The 18,768-nt window shown below is 32.6% G+C and overlaps 1 protein-coding gene and 1 pseudogene across 1 annotated transcript; both read right to left on the bottom strand.

Moving 5' to 3' along the window:
* Window positions 1-1,973: 1,973 nt before the first annotated feature.
* On the bottom strand, window positions 1,974-4,985 carry LOC148931557 (uncharacterized; annotated as a pseudogene).
* A 1,548-nt stretch (window positions 4,986-6,533) lies between these two features.
* LOC125201817 (serine/threonine-protein kinase STY13-like) lies at window positions 6,534-10,405 on the bottom strand. Its single transcript, XM_048100074.2, has 6 exons — window positions 9,918-10,405; window positions 9,642-9,774; window positions 9,296-9,491; window positions 8,391-8,515; window positions 7,781-7,939; window positions 6,534-7,125 (listed from the first exon to the last, which is right to left on the bottom strand). The coding sequence occupies exons 1-6, from the start codon at window positions 10,046-10,048 to the stop codon at window positions 6,811-6,813; spliced, it is 1,059 nt and encodes a 352-aa protein (XP_047956031.1). The 5' UTR covers window positions 10,049-10,405; the 3' UTR covers window positions 6,534-6,810.
* Window positions 10,406-18,768: the final 8,363 nt, after the last annotated feature.

The raw sequence follows: 18,768 nt of genomic DNA, 5'->3' as shown, positions 1-18,768 counted from the left end.
ATTGTATCATTCATTAATAATAGTAATTTATTAGTTTAACATTAAAACTCGTGCCATGTATCATATATGCATTCGCTTCTCCGCTTTACTCCTCATACCCTTCGACGGCACATTTTTGCCGCCGAAGGCAAAATCCAGGCATAAAATTTGCCGAAAAACTGCTCCCTTTGATTAATGCAAAGTTCAATTGATCAGATAAATGCACACTTGTTCGAAAAATAAGAAAGTTTACGATAGCATAAACAATTTACCTTTGATTGAGGAGAAGAGAAGAGAGGATTCTGAGAGATAGATTTCGAGTATAAACAGACAACATCTTGATGCGGTGATTGAATTGAAATTTGGAGTTTTTTTATGGGGTTTAATTTAGGGGGGACAAATCAATCTAACAATTTATTAGCATGTAAACTGTAGACATTTTCTAATTTTTGCTAAACTTGCTTTTTTCAAATTTAAATACAATTACTAAATTTTTTTCCAACAAATAATTTCAATCAATATAAAATTGTTTTTAAATTGCTCTTTTCTAAATTGCAATTTTTATTTTTATTTTTAAATTGTACATTTATATGTCTAAAATCTTGAACGATTAATAAACTTTAATAGATTGAGAATTGAGATATTTTGTAATTTTTGTTTTTCGAATTTCATTTGGTTAAGACGATACTCTCTCCGTCCCTCATTTATTGTCAACTTTCACTTTTTACTATATAAATGGTGAGTACACCTCACATTCTAGTAACGCATTTCACTCACATTTAATTATATAACTTATATATAAAAATGGGACTCACGATCCCACCAACTTTTTTAACTCACTTTTCGTGTTAAAACCTATGCCCAACACAAATTGGACAAAAATAGGGACGGATAGAGTAATTGTTTTTCACTTTTAGATATCACACGGCCATAATATTTATGATTGAGAATTTTTAAAATAAATTTTATTTTAATTATAAATTTATCTACTTTTAAAGTATGTGATTTTTTAAGAAATGATAAATTATGTAATTGCAATTTATATGGTAAAATAAAAAGAAATTAAAAGTAACATATTAATTTAGTAAGGGAAAAATAAAGGCTCCACACCTGCTGAGGGTAATAAATTTTTTAAAGAAATTGTATAAAATCCATAAGTGTAAGGGAAAAATAAGAACTCAACCTGCATTGCATACTTCGCAATGAATATACATAATCCACCCGCCGACTTGAACCAAAGACTTTTGAGAAAATTCGTTTGAAATCTTTGTTTACATAAAGTGCATGTTCGATCAGTTGGAGGGATGAGATCTCAAGATTAAATTAATCACATGTTTGGTTCATAAAATTAGATCCCTCAACTCAATCCTAGATAGATAGTCATGGCCATCCCCCTCCTACTAATTAATCTCACAACTTAATCCTAAATTGTATCTTACTATTATTTTAACACTCCCAAATTTGACTCATACATCACACTCTAAAATTACAGGATATTAACATCTTAATATTTGAAACAATTACAAACAATTTGATATTTTTAAAACAACCATTACGAAGATAAAACTGAGTTTTAGGATATGTAATTTGATTAGGTGGACAACTCAACTCGATAATTAGTCTGATAGATCATAATAATATATAACTGCATATAAAAAGATTTAATTAGTTTCTGTAATCAAATATCGATATTATAAGATTTAATCAAAAATTTCATCACACTCTTTTACAATGGTTTCAAATCTATCCAACATTTCTTAAAATAATCATTTTATACATAATCTTTCGAGCTTTTATCAAACCTATAAGCATATTCTTTTTTCGGTTCTCATTAATGTCGTGACGTGTCGGAGGCTTTATATTAAATTATTTTATAACCTTAAATCAATGTTTGAAATTATCTTAGTCCTGCATCGCAGAGTGTGATACTGTGCTTTATGCTATGCTCATTGGGTAAGCCGTCCATCAACAAAGTCACGGGCACCAACACCACGTCAGATGTCGTCATATCCAACTAAAGCAAGCCAAGCCTGCCAACGAATCAAGATCGGAACCATCGACCTGAAATACATAGGCAAAAAGACAGCGCTGACTACTACCAAACGTGAGAATATTAAACCAATATTCTCTCCATATTTTGAGTAGTCAACGCTAGCTTTTCCGCCTACGTATTTGAGATCAATGGTTACGATGCCGACTTGTTCGCAAGACTTGGCTTGGCTTGAATTGGATGTGACGACTTCCGGCGTGGCGCTAGTGCACGTGACGTTGATCTCGACGTCGCTGATTTGTACGACGGACGGACAAGCTGAAAGGAGGAGAACCCTTAGCTCAAGATCGGAAGTAGAGCTCCCAACATAAACCACAAGTTGCCAAAGAGAGTGGAAGATAGTTCAACCAGGGTAATAACATCGCGTTTAGCTCCAAGAACATACAACTTATCACAAGGAATCAATAATATAGGAAATCAAATACTAATATGCTAAACAAAACATATGGTAAATCACTAAACTATGAAAAATATTTGATAATTCAATATTAAATAAATAATAGGATATTCTCGAAGATATGGTCGTATCAAAAACGTATATACCTTGGGTGAGTGAACAAATGGAGAGCTTGGTAAGTATTGGGTTTCTGAGAAAAGATGAGTTGATTAAAAAAAACTTGGAAATTAGACAAGGGCAGACGATTACCTTGGTTCAAGTGAGAGTTGGTGGTCGTTGTGTGTAGAGTCGGAAAAGATTACTACGACAGCTTTCTCTCTCCATGGAGAGCGGCTGATTAGGGTAGTAAATGAATAAATTGTGTGGTAATTGCAGAATTTATATTGGAAATTAAGTTTTGATTATGGTAATTGATTAACTTATTTTTGGAACAAGATTGCATATTGGAGATCCATTTCTTTGGGCTCAAGACAAACAATTCCATTTCTTTGGGCTCAACTTGAGTAGAAAGTTAATTTATTTTATTTTATTTTATTTAGCCCAAACCTATAAACACATAATTGGACATTCGTTTATCTTTTATTTAAATCATTTATTTTGGGTTGTTATCTAAATTCGTACTACAGAATTGAGTTGATTAAAAATCTTGATATAAAGTAAAAGTCATCTAAAGAAAAAGTGATTCACATATTGTTAACAGAGAATAAATTCTCCCTCAATTCCAATGGGGACGAACTGAGAATAAAATAGTGTATATTTAAGGGAAAGAGAGTAATTAATACTTCCACTTATTATACGAAAAAATAGTTATAGATGCTTATAATTTTTCATTAGGGTATAATTTATTAATTTGTTGGTATTTGTAATTCAAATTTATTTTTATATGAATTTACCTTTTTCATATTTATCGATATTTTCATTTTTACAGTCAAATTATCACTCATCTTTATTAGTTTATATCAATCAAATTTATGGTGGTTCAGAGCCTCCACAGCGGTGTCTCTTATCCGTCTCTTAACCGTCTCATCTCTTCACTATTCATGGGTCCCACTGTACTTTTCACTCCATCTCTTAACTAAGAGATAGCACTCACATCAATCCATCTCTTAACCATCTCATCTTTTAACTATTCATTCAATTTCATTTTTCATTTTTATTTTAAACAAATCCAATTAATAAAAAACACACTTCATTAAATAAAATAAAATTACAATTTAAAATCCTAAAAAAAAATACATAATTAAAATCCTAAAAAAAAAAACACACATAATTAAAATCCTAAAAAAATAAAAATACACACCATTAAAAAAAATGGAGGCAAAGAGTTGTCTAATGAAGATCCTTCGTTGCCAAATTTTGCCAAATGTGCTCCATTAGATCCTCCTGGAGTTGGCCGTGGGCGGTAGAATCACGTGTCCTAGCTCGAATACACATCCGCTCTTCCAAAGACGGATGCAATCCACTGCGAGGCGGACTACTTGAGGTAGAGCTTCCCGCGGTCTCAGGGACGAACCAATTTCCCGCCTGAGGTCCTTCGTCGGCAACAATCATGTTGTGCAAGATTATGCACGTATACATGATGTCGACCATATTATCTATAAACCACGTACGAGCCGGGGCTTTGATAATGTTCCATCGAGTTTGGAGAACCCCGAACGCTCTCTCCACATCCTTGCGAGCAGCCTCTTGCTTTTGCGTAAAAAGAGCCTGTTTTTCGTTCGCAGGCCTGTTGAACGTCTTCACGAAGGTTGGCCACTTCGGATAGATGTCGTCGGCAAGATAGTACCCCATTTTATACTGGCGGTTGTTAGCGACGAAGTTGATGGCCGGCGCTTTACCATTCAGAACTTCGGTGAAGAGGTCGGAGTGGTTGAGCACGTTGATGTCGTTGTTCGAGCCGGGAACCCCGAAATACGCATGCCAAATCTATAGCCGGTAGTCGGCGACGGCCTCGAGTATAACGGTGGGGTGGGTGCCTTTGTGGCCGCTCGTGTATGACCCTCTCAACGCCGTTGGGCAATTCTTCCATTGCCAATGCATGCAATCGACGCTCCCGAGCATCCCGGGAAACCCGTGTGCTTGTTTGTGAAGTTGGAGCAGAAACTGACAATCCGCGGTGTTTGGCTTCTTCAGAAATTCGTCGGTGAAGGCTGCCCGGACGCCTTTGCAGAAGTTCATCAAACAAAGTCTCCCAGTGGTTTCTCCGACGTGTAGGTATTCATCGAATAAATCCGTCGTTTGTCCAGTAGCAAGCTGACGGATTGCTGCAGTACATTTCTGGAGCGTCGTGTGACTGGGACGGCCAGTAGCGTCGAAACCTTCTTGGAAGTACTCTTCCCGGGCCGCCAATGTATTTGCGATATGCAAAAATAGCGGGCGTGACATACGGAAACGACGACGGAAGTAGGTATCATCCCATCTCGGGTTGTTAGAGAAGTAATCGCGTACCAACCTTGCGGCGGCTTGCTCCCTGTCACGATGGATGTATTTCCGGGTTCGCTTTTGACGCGCCGCGGCTTCCTCCTCCCTACGTTGATCTTCTTCTAGCGATTGTTCCATTAGTTGACGCATTAGCTCAAATGGATCCATGAATTGATTAAATTTGGGAGAAGAAAAATGTTTTGAGATGAAGAATGTAGTGCGTTTGAGTGAGAATAGAGAGTTTTTTATGGTGGATAAATTGTGGGAATGATTTGATATTTATAGAAGTGATTTGGGGCTTAAAAAAAATTTAAAAAAAATTAAAAATTTGTAAAAAACGGCTATAAACGGCTAGTATAATTTTTGAATTTTTTTTATATATATTTTTTATTTTTTTGAATTTTTTCTGATTTTAAAAAAAAATAAAAAAAAATCAATTTTAACGGATATAAACGACGCCCACTCGCGGGACGGCGAGTGGGCGTCACGCACGAACCGGAGCTCGCCACGTCGCCCAAGCGCGTGGCGTCTCGTCTCGCCGGGAGCCCCTTCACTAAGAGACGTGGGACGAGATAGAGACGGGATGGGGACGGGATGCATCCCACAGCGGCGTCTCTTATCCGTCTCGTCTCTCCGAGACGAGATAGAGACGGTTTTGTGAACCGCTGTGGATGCCCTCAGTGTTGAAATATTTAGTCGTTGAAGTGTTATTGTTATGTTTGTATTATACTTCTATATTTTAAAGTGTTCTAATAGGCATTTGTTTTTTATTTTAATTTATATTTAATTAATCAAAATATGTTTTTATTTATCTACTTAAATGTTATTTTATAATTTTTCCTTTGAAAATTTACATAAAACTATTGGTTGTTATTTCCATTAATTTTTTTTATGGATGTTCAATCAGTACTTGAAATTATATGGGTCGATATTAATTTATAGAAAAAAGGAGTACTGGGTGAGCAAATCACATAAAACAACACAGAGAAATAAACCCTGATTCGTCTGGCCGCCAAATCAAAACATTTTATTTTCAGCACAAATCAATACATTATAGTTCTTTTTTACATATCTAACAATAACGAGAAAACAATGAAAATAGTACTAGTATATATTTATAGAGAAAACCTTAAGTTACAAATTCCAAAAATTTTCAAATTCCATCACACATCACAGAAACGAAAAGACCATATTTATCTAGGTAATTTCTAATCAATAACTACTAAAATTAATATCCAAGTGAATGTAGCTATAGCAGCCGTTTTTCCAAAAAATAATTACTCCTAGAGGAACAAAAAATTTGATGCAAAATTTAAATGTTTAAGAATCGTATTTAAGCTACTTATTCGCACACAATAACGTTAGTTATTAAAAATATGGCGACTCAAGTACTAATTATGTGTCAGTGTAACATCAAATCCGATATATGCTTAACAACATACGTTAATAGATATTTTAAACGAGAATTCAATTTATATTTAAAAAACTTTTTCACTTCTAGACCAGTTCTTTCATTATTACAATATTAAAACCCTTTTTTCATTTATTACGAAATTAAAATGAATAGAATATAAATAAATAAAAAGCACAAAATCAAGAATGACCAAATAACAAAAAAAAAATCACTAATAAAAGGAATTAGAAAATACAAATTATTATTAAAATTTTAATAATAATTAATGCTCATTCATCGCAATCAGAAACAGTATTTTGAACTAGAAATTGCTAGTATTCTTATCTGCTCAACATTTTAATATATCAACTCAACAATTTATGTATATTTTAGAGCTGCATTGTTAAGAATTGTAGCATACCTAATATAGTAAGTATGATCTAAACTGCAAATCAATGCAAAGACCATTTGGATGGACTGCACAATTTCACTACAACCCCTAAATCTCCATAATCTACAACCTCTCAAATCGAATATGCAGACGCAGCTAGAGCTCGGAAATCGATGCCACTATCTACAGCAGGAGAAAAGTCCTCTTGGCTCGTCTTCCATCGCTGTCGTCGGCGTGCCAGCCACATCACCCCTCTTCGCCATCAACGAGCTCGTCCCAGGGGACTCTGGCGGGAAGACCGCATTTGTTGCTGAAGTGCTTCTGAAGACGTGGTGCGGTATGGCCGGCTCGGGTGGAGAGATGGCGGTGAGATATTGCAAAAGCATCTGTATTATCTGAGTGAAATTCGGGCGAGCGTTGGCGTCTTCCTTCCAACATAAGGTCACTATTCTAGCCAATTCCTCCGGAAGCTCGTCCGCACTTGGTCGTACATTCTACAAAAGAGGGAATGACTGAGTTGAGACGACGGTCGTCCAGATATAGAATTAGAGGCTAGCGAGGGTTGAGGGGGGCTTAAACCCCCCAAAATTCGATTTTTTTTACTTATAAAATCGTCAAATTTTCTACTCCTTCCGTCCCACTTTAGCAGTCATAGTTGACTTGTGCACACGGTTTTTAAAAATTTAAAGAAAAATTGGTGAGGTGAAAAAAGACAGTGCAACATGGTTATATAGTTTTATAATAAAATGTGAGCGGAATGAAGTTAGAGGAATGTGAGGCCTATTACCATGTTTGGAAGTTTCTAACTAGGACCTCTAATGTGAGACGAACTAAAATGGAAAACCGGGACTACTAAAGTGGGACGGAGGGAATAGTATTTTGTGAGAATCGGTGTGCAAAGCCCCCATCATCAATAGGAAAACTAGCTTACCAAAATCTCAAACTTAGAAATTTATGAAATCCATCATTCAAACTGAATCACAGGGAAACTAGCTAATTGAAGTATTAAGCTCAGAATCTATAAAATCGAGCCCCCCATCAATAATTTTCTTGCTAACTAACTACACATCTAACGAGTACTGAGAGGGTGCGTCTACTCTGAGTGATAGATTACATGAAACACCCAAAAGAAGAGTCGAGGGAACTTACTTTAAAAGCTGCGGCATAGGCTGCCTGCAGATTCGACATGCCTTCAAAGGGCAACTTGTTGTGTATGAGCTCCCATAGCACGATAGCGAAACTATAAGCATCAACTTTGTGGTTATAATGCTTTTTCTCTCCATGCCTTAGTGTGACGGTACTATACAGCTGCAAGTGCAACATATATTTTTTCTCCATTCATTTTTGTCAGAGTATAATTAGAGATATAGATATGTACGGGTAGTGATCAATGCAAACCACATCTTAATGCATAACTAGAGAGACCAAATCTCAACCATTAGATAAAAAATGAAGGATGAGTTTGGTTGGATTTAGAAAACACTGAGGTCATTTTAAGGGCGTTTTGGTTCACTCCAAGTGTGTTTTAGTTCATTTTAAATAAATCGTACGTGTTATGAACTAAAACGCCCTTATAGAACTCCGTGTTATCAAATCTGAAAATTTTAAAACTCAATCTCAAACTTCCATTTTTTGATATTGTGGTTGAGATTCAAGTCTCTAGTTATCACTAAAGAGGTAGTGACTCTATAACACTACTTTGTATATATATATATCAAACAGATTAGACAAGGAGAGAGAAAGATTTTGCGGAAACTACCTCCGGGGCCATCCAGCGATAGGTTCCCGTCTCAGCGGTCATCATTTCAGTCAATGACTCTTCTCTGGCGAGACCAAAATCGGCAAGTTTGACTGTTCTCCGATCTTCTGTCAAGAGCAAATTTTCTGCAAGACAGAAAGTCATGTGCTTGTCAGTCTTGGTGCCAGATTTGATGACAGAAACGGAAGCTGTGTCAGCTCTCCATGTTATCAAATATTTAATCAGACAATGATTGTTGGGCAACTGACTATTTCCTAGACTAGTAGCACGAGTTATACGAGTTTGACAGAGGAAACGTGTTATCACAAATTCTTGATATTGGTTTTGCAAAGAGAATGGTTTCTTGGTCCGATAGTATAAGAGCTGTACCAATTATCGATATCGGTTGGTAACTACTTACTACTGTAGTACAGTCTAATATCAAGAGTTGTAACAATTTCAGCAGCGTTATGAACTGCTCCTAACAATTCATCAAATTGTTAACATTGGTCAACCAACTAATTCCTCCATCCCATTATAAGTGCTCGTTACTTTGGGCACGTAAACTCAGAAAGTTGTGTTTTGTATTTAAAGTAGCATTGCCCCACTAGCTTTGAGCCACTTTGAGCTTAAAAAGGTTCTTATTTGGAATGAACCACTAATAGGACAGCCCAAAAAATGCAGGCCACATATTGATCGAGGGAGTATTTCCTAGTCCAATAGCAAGATTCGTGCGAATTTGAATGGGAGCAAACAAGTTTCAGCAGCATTATAAACTGCTCCTAACAAGTTAAACAAATTCTTAACCTTGGTTAGACAGCTATTTCCATAGCAAGAGTCATACAAAGTTCAACGGGAGCAAATGAGTTTCAGCAGCATTATAAGGTGATTTTTCGTATGTAAACAATAAGGCTAAACATCCGTACCAGGTTTAAGGTCACGGTGGATGATACCATGGGAGTGCAAACACTCCATTGCACGAGCTATATCAAGTGCAAATCCAATAGCTACCCGTATATCAAGGCATCTAGGGCGCAGGTTGATCAAGTGCTTTCGCAACGTCCCACCAAGCAAAAGCTCAGTCACTATAACCATCACAGGTTCCTTGCAAGCTCCAATAAACTGTAACAAGGGAAGGAAGAGCCACTAAGACAATACTCACAACTTATTTCCTAAACATCCACCTCCATCCATCAATCTCATAACAAATATCACACACACACACACTCAAACACATCACTCATATTTGTATGTAATTAATGAGTATACAACCTTAACTAAATTCTTATGTTGGACTCTGGAAAGCATTGCAACTTCTCTTGCAAATCTTGACTCCTTCTTTGCAATCTCTTCAGCTGTATCCCCTCTCTCAACAATTTTGATAGCAACATTCTGGTTCTTGTATCTTAACAAGAAAAAAAAAACCCAACAAAAATCAAATTAAGAAGACAATCACAAACTAGTTTCTACAACATGAAAAAAATCAAAACTTTGACAAAAGTGATGATGATTGAAGTTAGGAAATGAAGATTGAGAAGGTCAACTTACTTTCCCTCATAGACTTTGGCATGAGCTCCTTCTCCAATCTTAGGCCCTACAAAGAGGAGCTTCGGATCCACCAACCATTTCGGGTCCAAATCAAACTCTGCTACCGAGTAAAACCCGTTTCCAGATCCCATTTCTCTCTCTAAACTATCACCAATTTCAAGGCTTCACCACTTGCTAAACACCTCCAAGATCAATTTTTTGTCCTTTTGCCACACATTTCAAGCAAAACAAGTGTCGAAAATGAATTTTGATTGCCCAACTTCGTTTCTCACAGACCCATCTCCAAACAATACACATGCACTCAGATGAGTGGATGCTTCTTTAATCTTGAAACTGCCGTTTTTCCTATTTGAATAAGAAAAGTGAACAAAATTTTAGGAATAAGCGTTGCAGATATTTTCTCACCGCGTAGTATTTTCCTGCTGAGGTTTAGGCGTTTGGGCACTATTTGATCTGCTGAGAGAGGGAGAGAGAGAGAGAGAAAGAGGAATTCTGTGCGTGTCAGAAATCAGTGGGGTCATTTTATCTTGTCTTTTATACGTTTATATATATTCATCCTTTTTATTTAACTTGAATATATTCAACAAATTATTCGCGGCTCCATTAATTGATTTTTATTCTTCTAATATTTTTTATTTATTTTGTAATGTCTACTGCTCCCTGTGTTCCACTATATTGTGAATGATTTATTTCAGTAATGAATTTAAGAAAATAATATTTATTGAATTAAGTAACGAGAATAAAATAGGAAAAAAAGATAAAAATAAGTAAGATAACCAGAATAAGTAAGATAACAAGAGAGCAAAATAAATGAGATTAAATATTTTATTTTTAATTAAAAATGAAAATTAATCACTTTTTTGTGAAAAAGATGGAGGATTATATTTTGCATTGTATCAATAGTACCATCACTCATATATGTTTATAGCATGAGATGTGATAGGAGATCTACCCTGGTGAAAGTGGAGGAATGTCAAAATGTATATGGGATATCTTTCATTTAGATATAAAAAGATATTATGAACATTATACGATTATTATTAAGGTCCTCAAGTACTCTTATGTAAACTAATGGATTTAAATATATAAGATTATATAAGTCTTATATATTTAGAGAATATATAAAGTGAATAGAGAGTTAGAGACGAATGATATTTTTAAAGTGAAAGTTGACAATGAGTTGGTGTGTTGGTGTGTTTAACTAATTATGATTTCACAAATGTAATTAGTTATATTCTTTTTGTCCTATCAGAATATGCACTATTTAGTTTAGTCCGTCTCATAAAAATATATAGTTTTTAATTTTAGAATTTTTTTTTCTCTAATGATGTACCACTCATTTTCTACTAACAATACATTAATTATTTTTTTCTCTACCTCTCTCTTACTTTACCAATTTTTTATTAAAACTCGTGCCGAGTACAAAGTCTATATTCTTTTGGGACGGAGAGAGTTTATAATATAGAAATTAAATATACCTAAAATAGGAAAACTTTCTTTCATTTTACTTGGCAATAATTTAAATTGTATTAGCATATTAATTATATTTTTTAACATTTTTAAAAATAAATTAAAGAAAATTTTGAAGCAATAAAATAAAATATTTGAGATGGAGGAATACTTCCATTTTATATGCTACTCACTCCATCCCATTATATGTGAGACATTTTTTTAGGCACGTGTTTTTAGGAGTGAAAAAACAAAATAGAAGAATAAAGTAAGAGAAATATAGAATGTTGTTTTTTGCCATAAAAGGAATGCCCCAATTATAGTGGGACGGTAATGGGACAGAGAGAATAATATTTTATGCGGTTCAAAAATTTCAATAACTTAAACTCCCTCCGTCCCAAAAAATATGCATTTTGGGTTCGGTACGAGTTTTAATGCAAAATTGGTAAAGTAAGAGAAAAGTAGAGAGAAAAAGTAAATAAGATATTGTTAGTGGAGAAATGGTGCCACCTCATTAGAAAGAAAAGAGTTTCCAAAACTAGAAAGTGCATATTCTTGTAGAACGGACTAAAAAGAAATATTGTCGGACGGATGGAGTATAATATTAAAGGAGTGTTTACTTTGATTTTCCAAAAAATCTATACAAAACAATGATCATAATTAAACTTTTGTTAGCATAATAAATAAATAGTTTCAATTTTTAATAATATTGATAGCATATAAAAAAATAAAGAAAAATAAGAAAATAAAATATGAAATGCAACAAAACTTTGATTTTATATGAATTATAAATAAATTTTTTTATGTATAAAAAATTTTAATAAACAATTGGGGAAAGTTTCCAGAATTTTGATGCATTTAGTTTTTATATTATACTCCCCCATCCCAAGATAGTTGGATTGTTGATTTTCTGCCCTCGTTTTGTAAATATGATACTAATAAATAGTTAAACTAGTGAGAGAGTAAAGTAAGAGAGAATAATATAGAGCAGACTTTTCTCTACAATATTCTATTTTTTACATTGCATTCTCTTCACTTTAACTATTTATCATCATTTCTGTAAAACGAATGCAAAAATTAAACGACCTTGGGACGGTGGGAGTATATAATTACACTTGTCAAAAAAAAATAGTAATAGTAAGACACACCAATCTATATTACTAACTTGGTAGGTCTAGTCTAAAAGCATCCACGACAGTCATCCTTTATCTATCTCATTCTTCAATTATTCATGTCCCTTACACCATTTTTTTCACCTCATTCCTTATAGCACCCACATCACGGGGAAAAAAATGGGGTTGGACCATACCTGGGGTTCGGCCTTGGCCTGGTAGCGTTGGAGGTGGCAGTGGAGAGGTCTGGGCCGCGACTAGGGATGCCGGAGATGCTTGGGGTGTGCCCAGTTGCAGCCTGTCCCAGCGTTGCGTACGCTCAGCCTGACCCCAACTCAATTTTGTTTCAAAACCTATAAATACTACTTATACCATTCCACGATATTATCATTTCTATTGCATTTCATTCATATCCCTCTCAAACCAAATCACCTAATTGAAGAAATTTGGACATGCACCAACGTTTTCCAGCATTGGTGTTATGTTTTTAAAATATTTTTTTAAGGATTGTAATATTTAAATTTTTAGTACTTTTAATTTTCAATTTCTAAGTATGTAATTTTCAATTTCCAAATGAACAATGAATTTTCTGTGCTATAATTGTTCAACATTTTCATTTGTGGCTTGAATGGGGCCTGGATGGGACCTACAAGGTTGTGGGAGTTATGGTCTGGCGCAGAAAATGAGGGGAAAAATGACGTGAAGTGGACTTGTGGCCTGAGGTTGTGGATTACCCTTATTTACGAGATAATATATGCAACCATTTATTCTTTAACTATCTATTCCCTTCACTGTTCATGGGTCCTACTCATTTCTACAATTAATCATAAATATTTCAGTAATAAAATTTCATTAAAACCCCAAAATTATTGTATTACAAATTCCTAAAAATTAATTTATAAGATTCATTGAAAATAAAATATTTACATGCAAATTAATTTTAACTAAGTCATAAATATAAACATGTTGTTAGAAAAGAAAAAAAATAATATAAACATATTATTAGAACAGAAAAATATAAAAGAAAAAAATAAACAGTGTATTGAAAAAGAAAAATATAAAAAATATACAAACATGCTAATAAAAAGAAAATATAAAAAAGAAAAAAGAATATAAACATGCTATATGAAAAGAAATACATAAGAGATAAAAGAATGCAATGATATGAGGAAAATACAATAAAACTTGAAATTCAAACAAAATTGTTGGATTTGGGGTTTGAATCCACAACTTCTAGGATTCATCAAAGCATATTTAACACTAAACTAAACATTGATTTTATATTGGAATCAAATTAATTATACTATATATAAATTAATGCAAATTCCCTTTAAGTGTAAAATCAATTGTCTCACATCGAAATCACAAAGAAGGTTGGAGTTGAAAACCTATATATAAATGTTCATTCAAGCAATACAAAATTTACTCCTGGAATGTGAACGATTATATACAACAAAATATAATCCTTCACTAATTAACGGATCCAACTTTGAGTATGGATTATTGTAAAATTATTATTTTATAACAATATTTTATTTTCAAAATATATTTTCTAAATAAAAATTAATTTTTTATAATTAGAATTATTTATATACATTATATTTTTAATTGGGGCCGCGTAGCCCAACGCATCAGCGGGCTCAGCCCCTTAGATCAGGCGGGCAGTGGGACAAGTCACCCATAATGGGGACCCGTCACTGTCCCCTCTCAGCTGGACAAGTCAGCCGTTGTGGATTCTCCAAGGAATAATTTTTTTCATTGACGAGGCTCAAATGAAATTAAAATACTCCTATATATACTAAATATTGGAAAACAATATTCAAACGAGTAATTTTGTACGAGGTCCTATGATAAATTAACGTCCATAAACTAAAGACAACGTTCGATATCACTCTTAAAGATTACATTAAGAAAATTGAAATCTATACTTCTAATATTTACATTTAGACTTATAAATATTGACTTCTAGCTTTCTAGCTCTTGATGCGTCTCAATTGCATTGCTGCCAAAACAGGCATGTCCTCAGTGCTGGGTCGCGAAATCTTCCATGATAGGCCAACCAACTCTGGGTTAACGCGCTAGAGCCTCAATAGTTCTCCTTTGAGCATAATCATGGTGTGTGTTGAATACTCCATTCGCTCTCACTATGAATGAAACATTTTCTAAAATGGAAATAACATTATCGCTACTTTTTTCTTAATCTTACTTTGCTCTCTCTTCATTAACTCATAAAACAACACTGCATAAAATCTCGTGCCAAAAAACAAATATTTCATTTCTATGAAGCGGAGGGAGTATCGAATATCCCCTTCCTGTAAATCTCAAAGGTTGATATCCGAAAATACTTGACTTAGTTCCACGATATAAATTTGGAACTAGGATTTAAATTGACGAAGAATTGATAAGTAAGATGATCATAGCATGTTCCTACAGATGACATAATACCTTTTACAATTGATATTTAATTTAGATGATGCCTTGCTATTCCTGTCACTCTACTTAATTGGATTTAACCTTAAATCTTTTAGTCAATTACACTCACTCATTGAGTTCAAATATTGAGTTGACAATAAATTATAACACCCTAAAACTAGGAGAGAAAACATATCACAGCCTGGGAAATTCAGAGAGCTACAAGGAGTGCTCATAATTTTACTCATTTCCCATGTTTAAGATATTCTATGATTATTAATTAATTGGATGTGTTGCTAGTTCAATTCTATTAATTTCATTTTTGCAAAATGTGCCAAGAGTCCTTATATATTGTATTGTAATAAATTTCAACCGGCTATTTTTGTACAATGTAAACTTGACCAAAACATTTATAGGGGACAACATTAACTCTGGTAAAGCTGATACATGCGTCTATAAAGTAACAATACCAGTTATCCTCGTATTGATCACAACTATCCAAGATGACGTAGTATTGAGTTGCAAAAAACTACACATATTGACAAGTAAAAGTATTGTATGACCAACTCTGTAGACTAAATGTTACTTGTATAGATTAAGAAATAGAAGTCATTGAGGTATCGTACATGGTTTAATAAAGCAAAATGTATTTATCTCATTGTGATGCATTCAATGTTATACCACTCTCGAATATCATTAGTGATCCAAAAGAAGAAGTGACTTAGGATCAACACAAATTACCATTCACGATAAATTGTCCATATCTATCTAGGAGTATATTAATTACTTACTTCTACAAGCTACCGACTAGATATCTTATGTAATCATGAGTCTATCACCTGTGTACAATATAAAAGAAATACTATTTGTTCCATTATATGTTATTTTCATGAATTTAATCATAAAAATAATGATAAATGACAAACTATGTGATAAATATTTCTACTCATAAATTGAGAAAATTAGGAATTTAGAATACAACGAAACATTATGGTAATCGCAATCAGGGGCGGTGGTAGGGATGATTGGCTGGATAGAATTACAATTGCTAGAGGAGTGGAAACAGTTTGTGGTTGTATGGAGACACATCACCTAATAAGGCTATGTGGTAAATTAAGGTCTTTAAATTAAACTCAAGATTCAACATTGCTACAAGCCTAAAGAGACATATTTATAGATTTCTCAACATACTCAGAACAGAGTACAGATAACCTTTAATAATAGATTTCTAATAAATAAATAAATTTTTAAACTTACACTTCATCCGTCCCATAAAATTAACACTTGAAACAACACAAGTTTTAATGTGCAATTTGTAATATAAGAGGGGAAAAGAAAAAGAAAAAGAAAAAGTATTAGAAGTAACGGTAGTGGAAGGAGGTTCCACGTTAATATTAGTTTTAGTTGTTTAAAAGTTTTTATTTAGACTAGTCTAATTTTAAAGTACGAAACAAAAAAAGTAAAATTAGTCTAATTAAAAATAATTTTTTACTATCTTATACTACAAGGCCCGTTCAAAAAGCCTCCCATGGAATAGATTCATAGTTGATATATATTCGAAACATAAAATTCATAAGCGTGACATATTTATATTCATAGATTCATAGTTGATATTTGAAAAATAAAATTCGTAAGTGTGTATGTGTTTTAATTAATGTGAATTTCCAAACGAATAAATTTAGGTTATTAGTGTGTGATGTACTGGTTTATGTGTTTCTATGCGTGATATTCTACTTAAAATCAACCGAAATAAAGCTTTAAAGTATAGAATTTGTTGGTCGTTATATCAAATGATCCCATGATTAAATAAGATCGACGATGAAATTATATATGAGGAAAAAGGATCGCAAATTCAGTGATGATATTACAATATTTGTGGTGGAAATATAAATAAAGGTGTAAAAAGATTACACTTTAGATCCATATAGTTAAACCTCATAAATTTTAGGCAAAACACATTATTAGGTCCTTATACTTTAATCAAAATGTTTATTAGGTCCTCGTACAATTTTTTCGTTTTAATAGGTCCTTATACCTTTCTCATAAATTTCATCACATCCTCGTACATTTTTTTCGTTTTAATAGGTCCTTATACTTTGATTATAAATTTTATTAGGTCCTTATAAAAAATTTTATTTTAAGATATTTTTTTACTTTTATTTTAGATAATAATTTATATTTAATTAATTGAATTTAATGAACCTTTTAATTTTATTATTTAACTTATCTTATGATTATAAATATTCAGGGAAACGTATCTTTCAATATAAATATAAATAATCAATTGAAAATTCGGATAGTTATTCTAAAAAAATCTTTGATTTTAATCTTCAATCATCACGGTTAATCTTTTTATTATTGTCTACAACTTATTGAGATTATTGGATAACAAGATGATATTATCTTTATAGACTATGCTAAGTTAAATAATGGAATATTAAAAAGTTCATTAAGTTTAATAAAATTTAGATTATTATCCAAGATAAATGTAAAAAGTCTCTAAAATAAAAGATTGTACAAGGACCTAATGAAAGTTATGATAAAAGTATGAGGACCTACTAAAACGAAAAATCGTACGAGGACCTGATAAAAATATTGTGAAAAGTATAGGGACCTATTAAAACGAAAAAATTGTACAAGGACCTAATTAACATTTTAACTAAAGTATAAGGACCTAAGAATGTGTTTTGCCTAAATTTTAATTATGTGTCAACAAAGAAACAAACTTAATATAAAATTCATAATTCAAATACACAAAACACATTCATTGCACCTATTTCACATGAAAATGAATGCTCATGAAGTGGATAGAAAACATGTTATGATGATCCCACCCATTTCAGTTTCTAGAGTTTTATTTCATTTAATGCTTAATATTTGTCTTTTTCTGCTGTTGTAAATTTGTTTTGGAGGTAACGGTTGTATTTTGATTAGTTTTTCTTATGATTTAGAGTTTTATACTGATCCATCATCTTTAAAGAGTCATTAATACGTTCTTCAAAATAAAAAGTAAATGTATAAACAAAAACATAAAGAAATGCAAAATCGAATAAATAAATATAAAGAAGATTGACTTATCATTTACGGACCTCAGATTTTATTTTGCTGAGTTCATGTCAGTATTATTTTTTATTTTATGCATTATATTAAATTCTAGTATTTTAAAATTTATTTTTACCAATATTCATTCTACGAATAACACAAAAGTAAAGCTTAGTTTGTAATTTTATTTATTTATTATAGTTATACAGAAAATGAACTATTTGAGCTTTGATTTTATACTATTGTTTATAAAATTAAGGACATATATTTCATAATAATTTTAAAATATTATTTTAACTTAAATATATCAAACAAAAAAAAAAGTAGATTAAAAATAAGGATACTCATGAATAGTGCCTTCAAAACGTTTTCTATACAATAATTTAATATTTTAATGTATCATTGGATATAATTAGGTTCTTGTCTGATTATGATATTCTTGCTCTTTGCATTATGTTGAATAAAGTTCCCAAATTTCTATTTTCTTTCTTGAAAGTGGGAAACTCAAACCTTCATTTAGTTTCATAGATTTTTAAATTTTGTATTAATACTATTATTTTATCTTTAAAATTAATACCCCACTACTCACGACTATACTATGCAAAGTTTCATAGATTTTTACATTTGTATTAATATTATTTTATCTATAAAATTAATACTACCCACGACTATACTATGCAATCGTGTATACAATATAGTAAAATTTAGAGCAAAGGTCACTTTTGATCCTAAACATATAACCAAAATATGAATTTGGTCAAAACATTTACTTTTTTAAAAACAAGGACATAATAAATGAAAATAAAGTGAAAAACAAGCACATAATAAATGAAAAT

This window comes from Salvia hispanica, chromosome 2 (genome assembly GCF_029641045.1).
Source record: "Salvia hispanica isolate PSC_SH4W2 chromosome 2, Shi_PSC_v1, whole genome shotgun sequence".
In the NCBI taxonomy this organism is placed as follows: domain Eukaryota; kingdom Viridiplantae; phylum Streptophyta; class Magnoliopsida; order Lamiales; family Lamiaceae; genus Salvia; species Salvia hispanica.
Note: the sequence above shows the minus strand (reverse complement) of the source record. Positions and strands in the feature narration are given on the sequence as shown.

What these genes read in the sequence shown, in the direction of transcription:
- LOC125201817 (XM_048100074.2), bottom strand. Translation starts at nt 10,048, where the DNA reads ATGGGATCTGGAAACGGGTTTTACTCGGTAGCAGAGTTTGATTTGGAC. An exon ending in AACATAAGAATTTAGTTAAG is followed by an intron (nt 9,492 to 9,641) that starts GTTGTATACTCA and finishes CCCTTGTTACAG; the next exon opens with TTTATTGGAGCTTGCAAGGA. An exon ending in ATCGCTGGATGGCCCCGGAG is followed by an intron (nt 7,940 to 8,390) that starts GTAGTTTCCGCA and finishes TTGCACTTGCAG; the next exon opens with CTGTATAGTACCGTCACACT.